At 42.9% G+C, this 23,413-nt stretch overlaps 1 protein-coding gene across 3 annotated transcripts in view; it reads left to right on the top strand.

The window, feature by feature from the left end:
* The window catches only part of nup35 (nucleoporin 35), a 31,627-nt gene that overhangs the window by 3,136 nt on the left and 5,078 nt on the right, over nucleotides 1-23,413 (top strand). For all 3 annotated transcript variants that reach the window (XM_085985929.1, XM_085985926.1, XM_085985928.1), the window contains exons 2-7: nucleotides 1,829-1,996; nucleotides 2,599-2,726; nucleotides 3,581-3,635; nucleotides 4,786-4,927; nucleotides 13,569-13,638; nucleotides 22,544-22,672. In XM_085985929.1, coding sequence (XP_085842055.1) covers nucleotides 1,829-1,996; nucleotides 2,599-2,726; nucleotides 3,581-3,635; nucleotides 4,786-4,927; nucleotides 13,569-13,638; nucleotides 22,544-22,672 — 692 coding nt within the window. The remainder of the gene's footprint in view (nucleotides 1-1,828; nucleotides 1,997-2,598; nucleotides 2,727-3,580; nucleotides 3,636-4,785; nucleotides 4,928-13,568; nucleotides 13,639-22,543; nucleotides 22,673-23,413) is intronic.

Genomic DNA, 23,413 nt, shown 5'->3' with positions numbered 1-23,413 from the left:
TTTCTCCTTCAAATATTTATCCAATTCCCTTTTGAAGGCTACTATTGAATCTGTTTCCACCACCCCATCAGGCAGTGCATTCCAAATCCTAACCACTCGTGTAAAAAAGTTAATGTTTCCTCATGTTGCCTCTGGTTCTTTTGCCAATCACTTTGGGCAGGATTTTCATTGGGCCGTGGAGGTGGGTTTGGAGGTGTGTGGGGGGGGTTAAAATCCCAAATTCGGGGGGCACGAACCCATCCCGCCCCCAACCCGCCTCCATGCCACTTTCAAAGGAGGCGGGTACCTGACAAGCGTCGAGGTGGGAAGGGGATTAGTGCCAATTAACTGCCTGTTAACGGGCAGTTTTTAGCTGAATCCCTATTTTTCATTCTTGAAGTGTGGGATTCCCGACGGCTCCAAACCACGCCAAGTTAGCGTGGCGGGCCGTCGGGCTGAAGGGCTTGGAGGGGTCGAGATGTCTGGTGTTCAGGTGAGTGATAGGTGCATGAGTGCAGAAGTAAGTGTGTTTAAAGTGTTTAAAGAAGTTTTACTTACCTTTACAGCCTTCCTTCCGTCAGGTCTCGGGAGTCCTTCATCTCACCGGTGCAGAAGGCAGAATGGTCACGAGCTGTCAAGAATTGCAGCATTCAGCTTTCTGTTCCGGAGAGATCTCTAAATCATCCTGAGAGGAAGGAATTAACTTGGAGTACAGATTGTCAGTGTTTGACAGCTTCAAACAGCTGTGAAACGCTGATATTTCATCTGTCAAAAGGTCTTGACAGATGAAATATCAATCTGTGACGTCACCTATTGCCGGGTGGCCCTTAATTGGCCTGCTGAGCTTGCTGGGTGGGCTCAACAAGGTCAGTCAACTCAGAATTGCGTGGGTTGGCTAGAACTCGATGGAGGTGGGACTACAACCCTGAAAGTTGGAGTCCCGCCGCCTCAATGAAAATCCAGCCCTATAAATCTGTGCCCTTTGGTTTACAGAATTATATGAAATTTGTGCTTGGATCACAACAATACGGATGTAATTTGCAGATGGAATCAGAATAAAAGTAACTCGGAATGAAGTCCCTGGCTAGAGGCAGATCAATATCAAATAGCACCAAAGATTCTATACAGCAGTGGTGTCCAATCAGCAGCTCCAAATCCTGGCAATCCAGCATTCAAAGATAAGGCAACTCAGTCCCATTTACACTATATATATTTTTGATGTTAGTCTACCTGTTTGAAGTTTGTGGGCCCAGAAGTTTGCAAAGGGCTGTATTAGTGCTGTTGTCTGACTAGTGGATATATACTAAATTGGAAGACCAGGATCTGTTGGTATGAGTATCCTGAGATACATGCAAATTACAAAGAATTTACAGCATAGAAACAGGCCATTCGGCCCAACTGATCTGTGCTGGTGACTGTTAGGCACCAGCCCCCCCCCCCCCCAACTTCATCTAACCCTATCTGCATATCCTTCTTGTTCTTTCTCCCTTGTGTGCTTATCTAGCTTCCCCTTAAAGGCATCTTTGCTATTCGCTTCAACCGCTCCATGTGGGAGCGAGTTCCACATTGTAACCACTCTTGGGATAAAGTAGTTTTTCCTGAATTCTTTATTGGATTTATTCGTGACTATCTTATATTTATGGCCCCTAGTTTTGGACTCCCCCCACCCCCCTGGTCCCCCCTCACAAGTGGAAACATCTTCTCTACATCTACCCTATCAAACCCCTTCATAATCTAAGTTGAATCAATACTTGAAAAGTGAGAATTCTTCACTTTTTAAAAACAGATGTTTAAAAGAAAAAAAATCACTTTTGTATACATTCTTGGAATAATAGTTTTTTAATTATAGGATCTGAGCCAATGGCACTGGGTTCTCCAACATCTCCTAAGTCTGGTGCTGGTGCCCAGTTTTTACCTGGTTTCCTAATGGGGGATTTACCAGCCCCGATAACTCCTCAACCACGGAACTTTGGTGGCACTTTGGCAGGAATAACGGATATACGATCTCCCTTTGGAGGTAAGTGGTGTGAAGTAACAGCAGATAGGAATGATGCTGCTGACATTAGTCTAGCTTTTCAGTTGTACTTGAAAGTATATTTTCAGTTTTTATTTAATACATACTAGTCATGTTTGGATGTTTTTGGATTTTTAGTAAATTAAGAATGTATTTATAAGAAGGAAGAAACTTATGATTTGCAGTTATCAACATTGTATGTTACTTTGTGATCTGCAGATTTTCCAATCTGGTATTAACAGTAAGAGTGGCTAAGTAGTAATGATTAGATTTAGGTTTTGAAATCATATACATGTTCCATTAAAACTTTAGCGCTTTGGTTACCTCTGCATCTTAAACCAGATGAAGTTTGTATTGATTTGGGGAAGTGGTTTGGGGTATGGTAATGCAATTTTGAGTCGGATCTATGGGATTTTATTTTGCAATGGGGTTTATTCTCCTGCATCTATAAATATGAAAAGAAGCTGAGAATATTTAAGTTGCTCAGTTTTTATATTTTTACTAAAACTGCCAAAAAAAATTGTTAAAAATCATAAGATCTGCAGTTGTAAAGCTTTCTTGTAATTGAAAAACATTGTTGTATGTTTTTTTTCTCTCGAATCCAGGAGGCACACCTCCCCAACCAGTTGTACCCACCTCTAAAGATAAGTGTGGTGCACCACCAGTTCGTAGTTTGTATGATGATTTGGGAAGCTCAAGAGCTGGACTCACACCCTTAAATTCTCGACAACTGGTAAGGAGCTAGATACATGTGTAAGGGTAGTTTTTATGAGCAAAATATTTCTGTACTTCAGAATTGTATTGAATGTGACTATCCCTAGTGGAGCTTCGAGCAGGATCATACTTCCTGAGTTGTGGTTATGCCTGGAAGAGGAGGTTACATGACTTTAAAAATTCAATGTGGTTGGAAGCAGTGAGATTCCTTAAGAAGGAATTGATTGGAAAAGTAATCGTCATTTTGTTTTAGTGCTATTTGAAATTCTGTCTGACACCAACTAAATGTTGGTTTGTTACAGCTTTTTGTTCTATTGACTATGTCAAGATATAAATAAGTGTTCCTTTTAAATTTTTAACGTGGAATTGAGAGAAAAAAATCTTTTAGATAGTTAATCACTTAATTTTTGGTAATTGTTTCTTTGCATAAATGGCAATATTTAGGTTGTGGCTATTGCATATTGAACATGGAATTGCATTGCAGCACTGCAATTTGATGCTGTAATGTCTGAAAGGTGTGTAGTTTTCTGCAAATGCGATCGTTCACTACTTTTTGAATGCTCTTGCTGTGTATTTGAAATTTTTTTTACGGGCACATGTCTTTTCTCTTGGGTTTCCTCCACCTTTTGCACTGGACTCGTCATAGCGTATACTAACTGTGGTTAGGTGGATGGACAACTTGCTTCCAAGCCTCTGGCAATGCTGTTTTCCACTGCTATGATATATCTGGATGTTGCAAGGAATTCTTCTTCTCCTGTCTTTTATCTGTCTGCACTGTGTGAATCTAGTTAAGAGATTGCCAGAAGTGTGAATCATGATGATTGATTATTTTAAGGTAATTTCTCATTGGACTGTTTTTGTTTTTTATTGCAGGTTAATGCCTCAAAAGCTCAAACTCCTCTTTCTGGAAATTTAACGCCTGGATCAGGTATGTTTACTGTCGGTGTAGTTCTTTTGGTACATTTGCAGTTTCTTGGTAAGGAACATAACTATTGCTGGTTTGCAGTCTTCAGCATCAAATCTATAAGTGGCTTCTTTACTTAAAAATATATGAACACCGTGTACAATTTTCAGAGACAATATATGTAATTCCTTACACTCAGCGTATGAAAATGATAAAGGTACAATTTGCCTTCTCTACCTAATGGGTCTCAAGACAGAAGACCTTTACACTAGTTTAACCCTTCAAAGCTCTGCTGGATCAGTCCGGAATGCACGGACAGCCTTTTGCTGCTGGTTGCAAAATGGAACACCCACTCTGAGACTGCTTCTCTGCAAATCTGCCCCTTAAATCTGTGAGATGAAGTCTTTGCCCATAGAGCTGTCAGTTACAAAGGGCTCCAGCAAATCCTTCAAGGGTCTCCAATAGCTGCTCATCAAAGGAACCCTGGGGTGAGGACTACACTTTGGGGCCGGGAGGCTTCCAAAAGGCTGCCATGTGACTGGGATAGAACGATGCATTGGACTATCTGGTGTCTCAATGCCATAAGATGTTTGAGATTGTAAATAATATCCTCCCTCAGGATGACTGACTGCCTAATGTTTCAAATCATTGCTACTAGTGACATGATATGTCCTGCTCAATAAATTGTTCTCTTAAATCTTCCATACTGTTGCAGATCTGGTAGTGAAATATCAAAATGATAAATCTAATGACTAAGTTTACAAAGATATACTTCTGCTGAGTATTATTAGTTTGCAAAATCTCCATCATAAAAGTGTGTTCAAGCCATTTCTGAATTGAGATGCACTTGATGTGCACATAATGTACAAGAATGTAGGACTTGAAATTTTGCTTATGAAGGTCAAATGATAATGATATTGGTGGGATTTTCTTACACTAAGTTGAAGTCCAAGATCCTTTTCTTCAAATTTCTCTATAGCCTACGCTTTCAGACGACTGATGTGTGATGGTTGATTCCATAAAGCACAATTCTGTGTATTGCTGAATAAAATTGAGAAATGTATTCATCTTAAATTTCTGTCTTCAAAAATAATTCATGTTGCGAATGGGAGAAAGATGAAAGGATTGTTCTGTAGCGTGCACTCGAATGATAAATAATTCCTTTCTACCTTAGGTTCTAGTGTATTTAGTCCAGCCACTATTGGCCAACACAGAAAAGCCACTCTTTCTCCTGCACAGGCGGATCCTTTCTACACTCAAGGAGAATCTCTCACTTCAGATGATCATTTAGACGACACATGGATTACAGTTTTTGGGTTTGTACCATCTGCATTCTCTCCTAGAATTATTGAAACCTTTTGTTGCTCTGGGTAGACAGATGAGTATTAAGTTGAGTTAAACTTCCAGTGATCTGCATTTTAGTTCCCGATGAGTATGATTTACTATATTTGTGTTCAGATTGTATTTTAAATTACTTCTCATCCTTCAGAACTTGTAAAGCCAAATAAATTCCAGATGTTATTACACTGCAGTATAAAATAGCTCTGAATCTGGAACTGGTTTATTATTTGCTGATTATGTTTAAAACTTGAAGTAATTAAGTTTGCAACTCTCGTAACAGTTTTTGAGAAAAATATATATAGCTTAAAATATATTGGCTGATTTGCTAATTAGTGAATTGCAATGTTTATGTAGTATCTGCAGCAATTAATCTAATTCACAAGGAATTTTGATTGTGTCATATCCTTTATTTTGGAGATATCTCTAGCATTTTTTCTAAGATTGCATTGTCTGTAGTGACTTATTTAAAACTGCAGCATCCTTCTGCTGTACAGCAAAAGGAGGCCATTCAGACCATCGAGTCTGCGTCATCTCGAAGAGTAATCCAGTTAGTCCCATTCTCTCTCTTTTCTCCCCCCCCCCCCCCCCCCCCCCAACCCCAACCACTCGTTGCGTAAAAAAGTTTTTCCTCATGTCGCTTCGGTTCTTTTGCCAGTCACCTTAAATCTGTGCCCTCTGGCTATCTGCCCTTCAGCCATTGGAAACTGTTTCTCTTTATTTACTCCACCTAAACCCTTCATGGTTTTAAACACTTCTATCAAATGTCATCTTGGCCTTCTCTGCTCAAAGGAGAACAACCCCTGCTTCTCCTGTCTATCCATATAATTCTAATCCCTCATCCCTGGAACCATTCCAGTAAATCTCTTCTGTACCCTCTCCAAAGCCTTCACATCCTTCCTAAAGTGTAGTGCCCAGAATTGGACACAGTGGCCGAGATTTTGCTCACCTCAGCGGGTTCGGTGCGGCGGGTCACAGCCTCCATCCTGCTGCCTAAAATGAACTTACCTCAATGAGGCTTGTTAAGCCCGCCCAGTGAGTTTCCCGGCCCAATTAGATGGAGCAGGTCTGGTGACGTCATTCATGTCTTGAGCCGGCTTCGTTAAAGGGACCATGGCCACCTTACTTTTGAAGTTTGTGCTATCAGTGTTCTACAGCATTGAAGTGCTGCAATGACTGCACAGAGGCGCAGGGCTGCACCCAGGTTCTCCCATGACTCCTCTTCCTCTCTCCTCCCCCCACCCCCCCCCCCACCCCCCAAGCAATGGCGATGAGTGTAAAAGGAATGGCTTGGGCATTGTATGGTGTTGGTGTGGGGTGGTGCCAACCTGGCGAATCATGTAGCAGCCAGGGTGTACAGCGTCAAGTGAAGATAATCTGGCCATGGTGAGGCCATCCCTGGCCTCCCGGGCAGCAATGTGCTCAGCTGCTGATACCCTGTGGCCTGTGCTGCATCAGGTGATTGCGGAGAAGGTTGGTGCTGCTGGTCAGATTCTGAGGACCAAGGTGAAACAGTATAAACGGTACCCATGCTGATGGAATAGATGGCAGGTGAAGTTGAGATGACAGAAGTGATCTGTCAATGGTGAGAGAGGTTCTTCCAATGAGGTGACACTGGATGGAGCGTTTGCTCCAGCACTGCAGCCTGCATAAAGCTCAATCTGTTCCAAATGGAGTAAGCAACAGCTTCTGTGCTTGGAAAGTGAACAGCAGTGAGGTGGGAACTTTTATAGTACATTTCCAGCTGTCAACTAATCAGCTGGTTCAATGGCCATTCAACTCCCACCTCAGGTTAACAGATGGGGTCCAGGAGCAGTGTGGACCCTGTGGGTGAGCAATTAGTTTTAACCTTACTGTTTAACCATTATTAAGGGTCTGTCAACAAGCCAGTAATTGCTTTAATTGGGTCGTCCGCCTCTGCGGGTCGAGTCCGATCCAAGATCACAGACACGCCGTTGGGAAAGGCGTGTTGTGGCGGGATGACAGCGGGCTCCCGACCCGCTGTCAAAAAAATCACCATTTCCCACCCGACTGATAAACTTTCCAGTTGCTGTAAGTTTATTGTAGTTTGTTCTAGAGTGTATTTTTCCTACATATTGTTGAATATTTTGGCCAATTTGTTGCTTAGTGTAAAATGAAATCAACGTTTTCATGAACTCTGGTAACTCGTGTTTCTGAAACCCAGTGGGGCAGAGTTTCCACTTTAGATGCAGTCGGAAAACTGGGTGCAAATTACACGTGAAATTGCGCTAGTTTTCCAAGTTGAAGTTATGGTTCGAGTTTCCGTCCAAACTCATTTGCATAATCACAAACTTAAAATCTTCCATGAACCAGCACAATCAGGCAGTGTAATAAATACTCATATTTTTAAAAGTGGTAACCTGGTGTAGTTTTATTAATACAGGTGAAAATGGGTTTATCACTAAAAATAAGCATTTTTAATAAGAGTGTCTAGTCCACCACCTGTGAGTAATCACTGAAAATGACTTAAACTACATAGGATTACAGAGCATATACGGCACAGAAACCGGCCATTCGGCCCAACCATTCCATGCCAGTGTTTATGCTCCACACGAGCCTTCTCCCATCTTTCCTCATCTAAATCTATCACCATAACCCTCTATTCCCTTTTCCCTCATGCTTGTCTAGTCTTCCCTTAAATGCATCTATACTATTTGCTTCTACCACTCCCTGTGGTAATGAGTTCCACATTCTCACCACTCTTTGGGTAAAGAAGTTTCTTCTGAATTCCCTTTTGGATTTCTTGATTATCTTATATTGATGGCCTCGAGTCATGCTCTTCCCCACAAGTGGAAACATTCTCTATCCAATCAAAATTTTTCATAATTTTTTAGACCTCTATTATGTCACACCTCAGCTTTTTTTTCAAGAGAAGAGACCTAGCCTGTTCATCCTTTCCTGATATGGATACCCTCGCATTTCTGGCATCATCCTTGTAAATCTTCTCTGCACCCTTTCCAGTGCCTCTATATATATCCTTTTTATTTTATAATATGGTGACCAGAACTGTACGTAGTACGCCAAGTATGGTCTAACCAAGGTTCGATACAGGTTTAGCATAACTTCCCTACTTTTCAATTCTATACTTCTAGAAATAAATCCTAGTACTTTGCTTTTTTATGGCATTGCTAACCTGTGTCGCCACTTTTAGCGATTTGTGTATTTAAGAACATGAGAAATAAGAGCAGGAGTAGGCCATACGGCCCCTCGTCCTGCTCCTCCATTCAATAAGATTATGTCTGATCATGACCTCGACTCCACTTTCCCGCCCGATCTCCATATCCTTTGATTCCTCTAGAGTCCAAAAATCGATCTATCTCAGCCTTGAATATACTCAGACTCAGCATTCACAGCCCTCTGGGGCAGCGAATTCCAAAGATTCACAACCCTCTGAGTGAAGAAATTCTTCCTCATCTCAGTCTTAAATGACCTACCCCTTATCCTGAGACTATGGCCCCTAGTTCTAGACACTCCAGCCAGGGGAAACGACCTCTCCGCATCTACCCTGTCAATCCCCTTCAGAATCTTGTATGTTTCAATGAGATCACCTCTCATTCTTTTAAACTCCAGAGTATAGGCCCATTCTACACAATCTCTCACCATAGGACAGCCCTCTCATCCCAGGAATCAATCTAGTGAATCTTTGTTGCACCACCTCCAAGGCAAGTATATCGTTCCTTAGATAAGGAGACCAAAACTGTGCACAGTACTCCAGGTGTGGTCTCACTAAGGCCCTGTACAATTGTAGCAAGACTTCCTTTGTAGCAAGACTTCCTTACTCTTGTACTCCATCCAACCCCCTTGCAATAAAGGCCAACATGCCATTTGTCTTCCTTATTGCTTGCTGTACCTGCATGCTAGCTTTCTGTGTTTTTTGCACGAGGACACCCAAATCTCTCTGAACACCCATTTAAAAGTTTCTCTCCGTTTAAAAATATTCTGTTTTTCTATTCTTCCTACCAAAGTGAATAACCTCGCATTTCCCTACGTTATACTCCATTCCACCTTACTGCCCACTCACTTAGTCTATCTATATCCCTTTGCAGACTCTGTGTTCTCCTCACTGCTTACTCTCCCACCTAGCTTTGCATCATCAGCAAACTTGGATACATTACACTCGGTACCTTCATCTAGGTCAATTAATATAGATTGTAAATAACTGAGGCCCCAACACTGATCCTTGCGGCACCCCACTAGTTGCAGCCTGCCAACCTGAAAAAGATCCGTTTATCCCTACTCTCTCTGTTTTCTGTCCATTAACCAATCCTCTATCCACGCTACTATATTACCCCCAACCCCATGAACCCTAATCTTGTGTAATAACCTTATGTGGCACCTTATCGAATGCCTTTTGGAAATCCAAATATATTACATCCACTGGTTCCCCTTTATCTACCCTGCTAGTTACATCCTCAAAAAAAACTCTAATGAATTTGTACTCCAAGATCCCTTTGTTCCTCTACCCCACCTAGACTCGCACCCTCCAAGTGATGTGACCTCCCTATTCTTCCTGCCAAAATGTAATACCTCACATTTATCTGTGTTGAACTTCATTTGCCAATTATATGCCCATTCTGCAAGTTTATTAATGTCCTCCTGTAATTTGTTGCAGTCCTCCTCAGTATTGACTATCCCCCCCACCCCAAAAATTTGGTGTTATCTGCAAATTTAGAAATTGTGTTTTTGATTCCAAAGTCTAAATCGTTAATGTAAATTGTGAACAGCAGTGGTCCCAGCACTGATCCTTGTGGAACACCACTTCCCACCTTCTGCCACTGTGAATAGCTACCCTCTGCTTTCTGTCCTGAAGCCAGCCAGCAATCCATTGTGCTACTTGTCCCCTGACTCCGCATTCTCTGACCTTGTTCATTCATCAGTCTATTATGGGATACCTTATCGAAGGCCTTTTGAAAATCCAGATAAAATACATCTACTGCATTATCATTGTCTACTCTCTGTTACCTCTTCAAAAAATTCAATAAGGTTGGTCAAGCAAGACTTTTCCGTTTGAAATCCATGCCTACTATTCATTATTATATTTTTGGTTTCTAGATGTTCTATTTTCTCCTTTAGTAGGATTCCATTATTTTTTCTACCACTGATGTGAAGCTGACTGGTCTATAATTCCCTGGAAATGTTCTATCCCCCTTCTTAAATATCAGTATTACGTTAGCTATCCGCCAGTCCTCTGGCACTATACCTTTTTCTAACTAATTATTAAATATGCGTAGTAATGCCTCTGCTAGCTCTTCCCTAGATTCTTTTAAAATGCGTGGATGCAATCCATCCAGACCAGGGGTTTTATCCTGACTTTGATTAGTTTATTTAATATTTTCCCTCTTATTTTAAATGCACTTATCTCTACTAATCTCATCATCCAATGTCATGTCCACTTGTTCTATCTCCCTGCTAAATACTGAAGCAAAATAATTAAATTTTTCTGCCATCTCTAGCGTTACCTGTGGTATTATATTGTCTATCCCTTAATGATCCTATTCCCATCCCAACCTACCTTTTTTTTATTGATGTGCTTGTAAAATATTTTACTATTTTTTGTTTGTTGTTCCTTGATAATTTAATTTCATAGTTCCTCTTTGCCTCCCTAATTGTTTTTTGACTTCTCTCCTAATCTTTTCGTATTCTCTCTTATCATGCAATCCCCTGCTGTCTATGTACTTAACGTATGCCTCTTTCCTTACCCACAGTTGTCCCCTTATGGCTTTATTCATCCATGGAATCTCATTATTGTTTAGTTTCTTCTTTCCTTTCAGTGGAATATATTTTTCCTGCACTCTGTTGAACACCGTTTTAATTGTTTCCCATTGTTGTTTGCCAATATTGTTGCACTTCTCCTCTTTTTCCCCCCCCCCCGCCCCCAAGTTCTATTCTCGGCCCCTATATTGAACCATTTACTAGCTTCATTGGAGTACAAATTTCCCACTTGACCAGCCACCGATCCTGCCCACTGACCCTCCGGAAAATTCCGGCCACTACAGCTGGGGCCGAACTAGTGTTTTACATAGGTTTAACATAACTTCCTGGCTTTTGTACTCTCTGCCTCTATTTATAAAACTCAGGATCCCGCGTGCTTTATTAACTGCTTTGTTAACCTGTCCTGCCGCCTTCCAAGATTTGTGCACAAACACCCCTAGGTGTCTCTCTTCTTGCACACCCTTTAAACTTGCTGTCTGAAGCTCCCGCGCAGGTTGCTTGCCAGTTTCCCCAGTGGAAAAGCTGCGCATGCGCCGAAGTTTGAATGGGCTGCCCAGCCCCTTAAAGGGGCCGCGCACCCAAAAGAGAAATTAGAGGGAACATTGCTTCCGACTAAAATGTAACACCTCACGCTTTTCTACGTTGAATTTCATCTGCCATGTGTTTGCTCATTCCACCAGCCTGTCTTATGTCCTCTTGAAGTCTGCTACTGTTTACTACATTTCCATGTTTCGTATCATCTGCAAATTTTGAAATTGTGCCCTGTACCCCAAGTCAAAGTTATTAATGTATATCAAAAACAGCAGTGGTCCTAGTATTGAACACCACTGTATACCTCCCTCCAGTCTGAAGAATAGCCATTCACCACAACTCTATTTTATCGCTTATCCAATTTTGTATCCATGCTGCTACTGCGCCTTTTACCCCATGGGCTTCAATTTGGCTAACCAGCCTATTATGTGGTAACCTGTTACCTTGCTTTTTCAAGTGAAGTTTTTTTGTCAGTTAATGCCACCTAGTAAGTATAAGGTTGCAATGACTCCTAAAAATCCATGTTCGGTACTCCACTGACTTCGATGGTAGGAGTACTTCGAACTGGAAGATTGTTGAGGTTGAATCCCTGGGCTACTGATCAATCCCAATTGCATTGACTTCATTAAGCATTTTCAGTCCTCTGCTGCTTTACTGGTGGAATATTGGAGATGAACCAACCCTTCTGTCTATGGATGTGGGTGGATTATGTGATTAGCCAACAATTTTAAATCGTAGAGCAGAATTGACTAGCCTTACCCTCTTGACTGTAGAGTACCCATCTGACATCAGTAGTAGGGCAAATGCTAGAATCTATTATTAAGGATGTGCTAACTGGGCACTTAGAATATAATAACAGGATTGTGCAGAGTGAACACTGATTTATGAAAGGGAAATCATGTTTGACGAATCTGTTAGAATTTTTTGAGGTTGTAACCAGCAGAATAGATGAAGGGGAACCAGTGGATGTGGTGTATTTGGATTTTCAGAAGTCATGCGATAAGGTGCCACACAAGAGGTTAATAAACAAAGTTAGGGCTCATGGGATTGGGGTAATTTACTAGCATGGATTAAGGATTGGTTAATGGACAGAAAACAGTAGGAATACCCGGGTCTTTTTCGAGTTGGCAGGCTGTAACTAGTGGGGTACCGCAAGGATCGGTGCTTGGGCTTCAGCTATTCACAATCTATATCAATGATTTTGGATGAGGGGACCAAAGTAATATATCCAAGTTTGCTGAAGATACAAAGCTGGGAATGTAAGTTGTGAGGAGGATGCAAAGGGGATATAGACAAGCTAAGTGAGTGGGCAAGAATATGGCAAGTGGAGAAATGTGAAGTTATCCACTTTGGTAGGAAAAATAGAAAAGCAGAGTTTTTTTAAATGGTGAGAGATTGGGAAATGTTGGTTGCAGGGAGAATGTTTCCCCTGGCTGGGGAGTCTAGAACTAGGGGTCACAGTCTCCGAATAAGGGGTTGACCATTTAGGACTGAGATAAGGAGAAATTTCTTCAGAGGGTGGTGAATCTTTGGAATTCTCTGCCCCAGCGGGCTGTGGAGGCTCAGTCATTGAGTATATTCAAGACAGAGATACTGTAGATAGATTTTTGGCTAGTAAGGGAATCAAGCGATATGGGGATAGTGCAGGAAAGTGTTGAGGTAGAAGATCAGCCATGATCTTATTGAATGGCAGAGCGGGCTTGAGGGGCCAAATGGCCTACTCCTATTTCTTATGTTTTTATGTACTTTGGAGGATGAATGGATGAAATGTAAGATTTTTCCAGTGCTTATTTAAGTTACTGTAACAAAATAAAATCACAGCTTCTACTGTGCCTTAAATTGCTGTTTATTGACTCGGTCTTCAGTGATTTCTGTAGATTTATTGATCTGTTTCATAATTATTTTATGTGAGTATCAGACCCTTCTATTCACCAAGGATTTATTCAGTTTAAATTTGAGACTTGTAATTTTGGCAGTATTCTAACTCTGACATTATATTAGAAAATGCAATATTTTGGGCTGTAGATATACTCTTATCGATGAATGACTTGAGATTTTTAAATTGCTGAGAGGTGTCTGTTGGAGACTCAGTACCTGGGTTGGTAGTACTGGAATAAACTTGGAAGTAGGTCACCTGCCTGGCTGCAGTATGTATCTGACTACAAGAGGAAAAATTGAGAGCATTTTCTCCAAAAAGAAACACAAATTCTAGTGGCTAGAAGTGGTCTTCTGCTCTTGCAAAAAACGTCATAATTGTTAGTGCCTGCGCTAGTGGTTTTAACTGCCGGTATAACCTGTTATACACTGGCATTATTGGGAATAAGATTAATCATGCTAATATAAATCTCGTTGCAGGTTTCCTCCAGCATCTGCTTCGTACATCCTCCTACAGTTTGCACAATATGGAAATATTTTAAAGCATGTGGTAAGGTTCTGAAAACTGATTAACCAGTTGCTCTAAGTTTACTGTAGTTTGTTCTAGAGTGTATTTTTCCTACATGTTTAATATTTTGGCCTATTTGTTGCTTAGTGTAAAATGAAATAAACGGTTTCATGAACTCTGGTAACTCGTAGTTCTGAAACCCAGTGGGGCAGAGTTTCTGCTTTGGGTGCAGTCAGAAAACTGGGCGTGAATTGCACGTGAAATTGTGCTAGTTTTCCAAGTTGAAGTTATGGTTCAAGTTTCCATCAAAACTCATTTGCATAATCACAAACTTAAACTCTTCCATGAACCAGGGCAGCGTAATAGACAATTTTTTTTGAGTTAATAAATATTGCTTCATATATTGGTAACCTGGTGTCGTTTTATTAATACAGGTGCAAATGGGTTTATCACAAAAAATAAGCATTTTTAATGAGTGTCTAGACCACCACTTGTGAGTAACCTAATTTTAAAATCACTGAAAATTACTTAAACTATACTGAACCATTTACTGGTTTCATTGAAGTACACTAGTCAGTTTTTTAGTAAATTAAATATTTAAAAGCTTTTAAAACGCTCTTACTAGTGCCTGTGCGTCAAAAACAAAGCTGAATTTTAAGAGCCTTCTCAAGTGGGTGCAATTGGTGGAGACGTGCCATGCTGGTTATTTCGATCTGGGGGTGGGTGAGGCCAGTTTTGTGGGTGGGGCCAGCTTTCAACACGATGTTTTTGAAACCAGCGTTAAAGATCCCTGAAACTCAATTTATGTTCGTTGTAACTTACGTTTAAAATTCCTCGATTCTTTTGCATTGATTTGGCAGATTTAAACTAGTGGAAGTTCGAGGCCATTGTGTACAATATATAAACTTCTTATTCTTGGTTTTCATATGCAAATTAAAGCTACTCTAATTTAACCGGTATATCTCCAGTTTATACTAAAAGGGAGATCATGTTAATTTGAATCAATTAGGCAAGTTGTTTTCAATGATTTGTGAGTTTTAATTTTTGTTTATATGGGGATTGACTTTTACTATCCAGTTTCAGTATGTGTCTCTTGTTTTCAGCATTTAATCTTGTTGGGGTAATAGTATTTGATTTTGATTTGGACAATAGTGGTAGTACAGGTAGACTACCCTTTATCCGGACTTCGGAAAACCGAAACCCTCTAAAAACCAAAGGTTTTTTCGTTCAGCGTAAGTCGTGCGTACGACTTACGCTGAACGAAAAAACCTTCGGTTTTTAGAGGGTTCCGGTTGCGGAAGTTCGGATAAAGGGTAAGTCGTGCGCACGACCCGCCAGCCCCGACAACCGCCGACCCCCCCGCCGACCGCCGACCCCCCCCCCCCCGCGTACCCCGCCGACCCCGACTGACTTACGCTGAGCGTCAGCGTAAGTTGTGCGCACGACCCCCCCCCCGCCCCCCCGCGGACCCCCGCCGACCCACCTTCCGAAATCCGAAATTCTCCTTTATCCGAAACTCGGCTGGTCCCGAGGTTTTCGGATAAAGGATAGTCTACCTGTACAGGAAACTCTCTTTTTTTAACCGGCACCTAAATATCCAGAAATCTCTCTTAACCGGCAAAATTCAGGAGTAGGTTCAGGTAAGTTTTGCTATATAATAGCAAAATACTGCGGATGCTGGAAATCTGAAATAACAACAGAAAATGCTGGAAATACTCAGCAGGCCAGGCAGCATCCGTGGAGAGAGAAACAGAGTTAACGTTTCAGGTCTGGGACCTTTCATCAGAACTGGAAAAAGCTGGAGATGTAACAGATGTGCAGAGATGGCGGGGGGGGGGGGGGGTTAGGAGGGGAGGAAGGAATTGAAAGAACATCCTGTACTTTTGGAAGAGGCAGGAAAGATTAAATGTTGCAAATGGGAGTGGCAAAAATCATACAGCATGAAAAATGGGGGCAGGGATTATTATCTGAAATTGTTGAACTCGATGTTGAGTCCAGCAGGCTGTAAAGTGCCTAATCGAAAGATGAGGTGCTGTTCCTCAAGCTTATGTTAAGCTTCATTGGAACAATGTAATCGGCCGAGGACAGAGAGATCAGAGTGGGAGTGAAGCGGAGAATTAAAGTGACAGGCGACCGGAAGCTCAGGGTCACCCTTACGGACTGAACGGAGGTGTTCCGCAAAGCGGTCACCCAATTTGTGTTTGGTCTCCCCAATGTAGAGGAGACTGCATCGTGAGCAGCGAATACAGTATATTAAATTGCAAGAAGTACAAGTAAATCGCTGTTTCACATGGAAGGGGTGTTTGGGGCCCTGGACCATTTTTCATGCTGTATGGGTTCCTGCATCTGTGGCTGTGCAACAGGGACTCCTGAATCTGTGGCCGTGTAACTGGAACTCCTGCACAAGTGCCGTGTAACCGGGGCTCCTGCACCTGTGGCCGTGTACGGGGCTCTCGTACCTTGGTAAGTATACCTCTCTGTAATCGGACTTTTTCATCAACCGGCACTACGCCTGTCCTGTCGGTGCCGGATTAAAAAAAAGAGTTTCCTGTAATATTGAAAAAGACTATCTTTGTTACAGTGGTAGCTGTTGTGTCTGTGTATAATAAGACACAGACTGCAGGAGAAACAGTACAACAGGTGTTTACTCAACGTGGCTCACAGTGGAACTGACTGTACAGATTACTACTCAGTGCTATATACAGGTGTGGTCACTGCCGGCACTACAGTATACATGAGCTGTAAAAAGTAGTTCCCCCCCCCCTTAAAGGTATATACATTACAATTCCTCCCCTTTTAGATTAACAGTACCATAACACTCATTTAACAATTAAATATCAAACTAATTACAATTAACACTTTTAACATGCAACATTAGCTGAAAATAGTCTATTTACATATTCAGTCTTTGGGGAGGCTTCCTGATCCTTTCTGGATAGCGCCTTTCCCGAGTGTCTTGCTCTTGGTGCGGAGGCGATTCTGGCCCCCTGTCGTCGGTTGGTTCATCAGCTTCCGATGCGACTGTTTCCGGGGTAGATGCGACCTGTACGTCTGGTTCATTACCAGGTACGTATGGGCGAGGCATGGGGTTGACTTGTTCCTCTGACTCTAGGATCTGGTCAGCATGGCGTCTCACGATGCTCTCCCCAACGTCCACTGTGTACATTAGTGGGCCCTGCCGTGTGCATATCGTTCCTGGCTGCCATTTTTCTGTTCGGTAGTCGCGGGCCAAGACTGGTTGCCCTACATTGAAGCTCCTTGTTGGCTTCTCCTGGATGGGGTGGAATTGCTTACTCTCAACATCTCTTCGTACGTTTGGTCTGAGCAAATCCAGGCGAGATCTTAACCTTCGGTTAAAGAACATCATGGCTGGGCCTGGTTGGTGACTGCATGTGTTGCATTCCGGTAGGCGAACAGGAAATTGTCCACCTTGTGCTGCAGCGGAATGTTGTCATTGTACATAGCCTTTATTGCCTTCTTAAAGGTTTGTACGAACCTCTCAGCCAATCCATTTGTGGCTGGATGATACGGGGCGGATGTGTAATGCCTTACCCCATTCTTTTTCAAGAACCTCCGGAACTCTTCGGACACAAACTGTGGTCCGTTGTCGGAGCAAATCTGTTCTGGCAAGCCATTCCTGGCAAAAATGGTCTGTAGGACTGCAATAGTTTTCTCCGTGGTGGTGGAGGACATTTTGATGACCTCAGGCCATTTCGAGTGCGCATCCACGGCTATTAAAAACATTGAGTCCATGAATGGACCAGCAAAATCAATATGCACCCGTTGCCATGGAGATGAGGGCCACTCCCATGGGTGTAGAGGGGCCTGTGGTGGTGCATTTTGGACTTTCTGGCATCCTGAGCAGCTCTTGGTCAGGTCCTCGATTTGTTTATCGATTCCCGGCCACCACACATAAGCCCTGGCTAGGCTTTTCATTTTCACCCCTTCCAGATGACCCTCATGAAGCTCACTGAGCACTCTATCCCTTAACTTGGGTGGAATTACCACTCGGGATCCACACATCAAGGTCCCCTGGCACACTGACAGCTGTTCTCTCCTTGTTGAGAATGCTGGCAACAGTGAGTCGCCATGTGCTGGCCATCCCTTCACCGTCAAATCATATACCCAAGACAGTGTCGGGTCATTTCGGGTTTCCTTTTCGATACAAGCGTTAGTTAGCGGTAGGTATTCAACTATAGTCGAATGGAATATTTCGACAGGATCCACTGCTGGTGCTTCCTCCGCAGTAGGCAGTGGCAGGCGTGATAGCCCATCAGCATTTCCATGCTGTTTTGTGCCCTTATATTCAATCTCATAGTGGTGCGCCCCTAGAAAAAGTGACCATCTTTGTAGTCGTTGCGCAGTCATCACCGGAACACCCTTCTTCGGATTAAAAATGGAGACAAGAGGCTGGTGGTCAGTCAGCAAGGTGAATTTCTGCCCGTGCAGATAGTGATTGAACTTTTTCACTCCCCACACTGGGCTGAGGGCCTCCCTGTCGATCTGGGCGTAGTTACGCTCGGCTGAGGTTAGTGATCGTGATGCAAAGGCTATTGGCCTCTCTGAGCCGTCCGAGAATTTGTGCGACAGCACCGCTCCAATGCCGTAGGATGACGCATCACATGCCAACCGAATTGGTAATGCTGGGTTGTAATGGGCCAATACCTCTTTTGATGTGATCAATTCTTTGCACTTCTGGAAAGCTCATTTACGTTCGTCATTCCACTTCCATGGTACCCCTGTTTGCAGTAGGGTGTTCAGTGGGTGTAATACCGTAGACAAATTTGGCAAGAACTTATGGTAGTAGTTTACCAGCCCGAGGAACGACCTCAGTTGTGACACATTTTCCGGTGCTGGAGCCTTGACTACTGCCTCAATCTTCTCTGGGGACTTATGTAACCCCTCTTTATCGATAACGTGGCCACAATACGAGATCTGTTTTCTAAAAAACTCGCATTTGGGGCAGTTAGCTCGGAGCCCATATTCCTGCAATCTAATGAGCACCTGCTCCAGGTTGGCAAGGTGATCACTGTCATTTTTGCCCGTGACCAGGATGTCGTCCAAATAACACTGGGTCCCTGGGATCCCTTGCAGGACTTGTTCCATTGCCCTCTGCCAAATAGCCGGAGCTGATGCTACCCCGAATACCAGCCGGTTGTATTGGTAGAGACCTTTATGGGTGTTGATTGAGAGGTATTTTTTTGATGCTTCTTCTACCTCCATTTGCAGATACACCTGGGCCTGATCAATCTTAGTGAAGCGTTTCCCTCCAGATAGCGAGGCAAAAATATCTTCAATCCGCGGAAGTGGATATTGTACGGTGTGATGGACCGGGTTCACTGTTACCTTAAAGTCCCCACAGATGCGAACCTTCCTTGGTTCCCCAGGCGTGCTGCTCAATGACTTTTTCATCACCGGGACGATGGGTGTTGGCCACTCGCTCCAGTCTACCTTGGACAGTACACCTGAACATTCCAGACTCTCCAGCTCTGCTTCGACGGCTGGGTGGATCGCATAAGGTACCGATCTGGCCGTAAAAAATTTTGGACTTGCGTTTTCTTCAATTTTAATCGTCGCTGTCATGCCTTTTAGTTTTCCGAGTCCTTGCTGGAACACTTCTTTCGCGTCAGTTAGGATCTTTGACAGTCGCCCAGGTGTGACGTCGTCATCCTTTTTGTCAGACACAGTCAGTGCCTGTATGGAATGCCAATCCAGTTGTATTTTCCGGAACCATTCACGTCCCAGTAATGGTGGTCCTCCATCTTGCAATACATACAGGTCTAGTTTTGGTGTTTCCTTACCGTTATATATAACGGTCACCCTTATTTTTCCTTTGGGGTAGACTTTTTGGCCCGTGTACGTCTTCAAAATAATTTTTGTGCCTCTCAAGGGTATGTGTGAGAATAGCCGCTCGTAGTCCCGTCGGTTTATGACTGTTAGGGCTGATCCTGTGTCCAATTCCATCTTTACCTGGACTCCTGCTATCTTGAGAGTGACCCAAATGGTTCGGTGATCCTCCATTGTGATCACATTATGTAGTTTCAGACAACTCAGTTCCCTGCTTTCGGAGTCGTTATCACTCTTTTGTTCGTCTGAACTATTCTCCGTCATCTTATGTACCTTATTGTACTTTTCTTTGGTAGGTTTCTTATTGCTGGTTTTCTTTCCCGACCTGCAGACTCGTGCTATGTGTCCTACTTTTCCACACTGTCTGCACACTTTGTCTTTGAACCAGCGATCATTCTGGTTGTGTGTTGTTCTGCCGCAGCGATAGCACTTCTCTGTTCCATATGACATTTCGTTTGTGCCATATTCTTGCGGTCTCTGTTGTATCTCTGCAGCGCCCCGTGCTGCTGCTTCATATGATACCGCAATGCTGAAAGCCTTTTTCAGCGTATGGTCCTTTTCAGATAAAAGCCGTTTCTGGGTTCCTTCACTTTGAAGCCCACACACAAACTTGTCCCTTAAGGTATCTGCCAGTCCCGCTCCAAACTGGCAGTGTTTCGATAGTTTCCGCAGTTCTGTTAAGTAATCAGCATTGCTTTCATCCTTATGCTGGTTCCGTTTGTGAAACTGGAATCTTTCTGCTATCAGCAGCGGTGTGGGGTTTAAATGTCCCTGTAGTATCGTTACTATGTCTTAAACTCTTTTCCATTGGCTTCATTGGGGTTACTAGATTTCGTAATAAACCATACGTCTTTGCACCCATTAAATTTAACAATACCGACGCTTTCTTGTCATCTGACACCTCATTTGCCTTGCAGTACACCTCTATTCGTTCGACATATGTAGTCCAATCTTCGACTTCATTGTCAAATGCGGTGATACTGCCACTCTTCGGCATTTTGAGTGTGGCTTAAAATGGCGTCTCCCGCGCTTTCCTTCCTCCCCCGCTGCTGCCAACGCCGCTCCTGGCGATTCTCGTGGCAATGGCGGCGCCCTGTAGGTTTCGCGCGCTTCTCCTGCGCTGCTGCCAACGCCGCTCTCGGTGGTCCTCGTGGCAATGGCGCGCCTCGCAGGTTTCTGCGCGTCTCTCCCTCCGACGCTGCTCGGCCCCTGAACACCGGCTGCGCCCTGTGCGCTCTGCCGTCTCTCCCCCGTCGACGCTGCTCGGCCCTTTGCTGTGCCGCTCGGTCGGGCTCTAGCCCGCCGCTGTCCGGGAAGGGTCTGCGCACTACCTGTTGCCAGTCCGTTTCGCTGGACCGCCTCGACTGGAAAGCCAAGCCTGGCTCTCGACAGCCTCCCCCGCAATTCTTGAGTCTCTGCTGGATGACTGGGCGGTTGCTTGTGGTCGACGCCCGAGTCTCTGGCCTTGACCTCCAATCCACTGATCTCCAGGAACAAATCCCCGGGAGGTGATGCAGAGTTGCAGGTTGGTTCGAACTTGCCTTGTCGCCAATGTTGTGTCTGTGTATAATAAGACACAGACTGCAGGAGAAACGGTACAACAGGTGTTTACTCAACGTGGCTCATAGTGGAACTGACTATACAGATTACTACTCAGTGCTATATACAGGTGTGGTCACTGCCGGTACTACAGTATACATGAGCTGTAAAAAGTCGTTCCCCCCTTTAAAGGTATATACATTACAGTAGCAGCCTAACATTTTGAGGATATGCTGATTCAACTTTGGAATATCTTCTACCTTTTATAAAAAATCAGGACACTTTCTAGTAGCTCTCTATGAAATGAAAATGCTCTTTAAGTTTGAGTAAATGAGCAATGTGGAGCAATTGATAGCTGAAAGTGTGGATGTTTATGCTTAGTACTATTTATAGTTACTATTTAGAAATTGGATTCATATATGGAAAACTTTTCTTGTACATTCAGTTAATAAACTGGTGCTCTTATTCAATGAACTGAACATAATGTGAGCTTAATTGCAATGGACTGCTGCACTGTTTTTATTCACATGATCCAAGCTGAAGCTATTGACATGTCAACCATTGAAAAATGCAGCAAATGTTTCTGTATTTTCCAGAGTCAGTTTAAAGAGCTTTGCTGTGAAAGCTGAATGTGTTGCACAGTGTTCCACAATGACAAACAATGTGTTTTTTTTCCCCTGACAACAGAAAGCCAATAGAGCTTCTGGTGTCAGCAAAAAACAAAATAATTTCCTTTTTAATTCTGAAGAATGTCAATCAAATGCTGAAGCTATTTCACGATGCAGAAGAATGCAGATTCTCGACTGGCAAAAGAAATGAATGAAGCCAAATATGTATATTTAATGTGTTATCTTGCAGTCATTGGATATTACCTGTAGTTATGTAAAATATTAATCTTTCTATTGCTGATTTCCAATAGTATTTTCTGCTGCCGAGTAGAATTGTGTTTCATATTTAGGAAAAAAGGCCTTTTTATATATTGTGTGGGGCTGTTTTTTGTAAATGACTGACCGTAGCAAACCAGCTAGGATTACATTTGGTGCTTTCTCACCATTGCTGCTTTGTCTTTCACAACCAAGGTGAAGAAAAGAATCTCCGCATTTAGTTACATGCAGTCATTGATGATTTCCTGTTTGCTCTAGACTGAATCCATTCAATCTACCTACTTTAGCAAAGTAATTCAGCCAGTGTGCTTCAAATATCAGAAAATCTTTCATTTTCAAAACTGGAGCTTGATTTTTATTAACGTATAAAATATGATAAACTGAATTGGCTTTTCTCTAGTATAATGAAACAAACAAAACGAGTACTATCCTGCCACTATAAAACTTGGCATGATATTATTTACACATTTTTTATACTGTGTATATTCCAAAGGTTTGAACGCTTGGTTTACAAATCTTTCAATTTTGCTGAGTATGCTTCCGACATATGGGATATTTCCCTGTTGGACACAATCTACATTTAAGCTGTGAGGAAAAAACACCTTGTTGCTAAATTTTTTTTTTTTTTTTTTAAATGGATCTAAATATAATTTTTTGGGGGGTTTAATGTTCCACAGATGTCAAACAGTGGGAACTGGATGCATATTCAGTATCAGTCTAAACTTCAGGCCAGGAAAGCGCTAAGTAAAGATGGAAAGATTTTTGGTGACGCTATCATGGTTGGAGTGAAACCGTGCATCGAGAAGGTGAGTTGTTGAAATCGGTTGTGCTGATAGTATAAAGCATTCAACTCTTTGAAAATTTAGACTGAAGTTACAGACAATTTATTGATGAAAACCAAGATGAAGAGAATTTGGGGAAAATCCTGCTGATGCACTTGAATGTACCTCTGACTAAACTTTTGGTCACCTGTCCTAATATCTCCTGTAGCTTAGTGTCAGATTTTGTCTGAGTGCTCCTGTAAAGCACCTTGGGGCGATTTATTACGTTATAGGCGCTATATAAATGCAAGTTGTTGACCGGAATTTTCTCAAGGGAGGCGGGTTGGGGGGTGGTGTCCGGGTTTCCTGCAGGCCCTGCCGACTTTATCGGCAGCACCTGATTTGAATGAAAGGCTTTGGCTTCCCACCCAAGCCAGCCAGATTGAGAGACTGACTGGCTGCGGGCAGGTAGGACTTGGAAACGAGGGGCAGGTCCGAGGGAGGGATTGTGGAAGGAGGATCGGCAATCGGCAGTGGTTGGGGGTGGGGAGAGGCAGTTAAAACAAAATGGAGGGGGAGAAAGAGGCTTCCAGCCTCATCATTACAATATTTAAATTATGGTAACGCCCTCTGGGAGCAGGTTGGTTGTCCGTCCCGCCTCGGGCATAACCGGAAGTGGGCAGGATCAGTTTGGGAATCCCACTTTTAACACTTTTAACTGCCCCCGTGATCCAAACCCACCTGTTTTTTTTTTTAAAAGAGGAAAATTCTGGCCGTTGTCTTTAA

Source organism: Somniosus microcephalus, chromosome 4, assembly GCF_052327205.1.
Source record: "Somniosus microcephalus isolate GS21.2 chromosome 4, FLI_Smic_1.0, whole genome shotgun sequence".
In the NCBI taxonomy this organism is placed as follows: Eukaryota; Metazoa; Chordata; class Chondrichthyes; order Squaliformes; family Somniosidae; genus Somniosus; species Somniosus microcephalus.
This window is presented reverse-complemented; position numbering and strand designations above follow the sequence as displayed.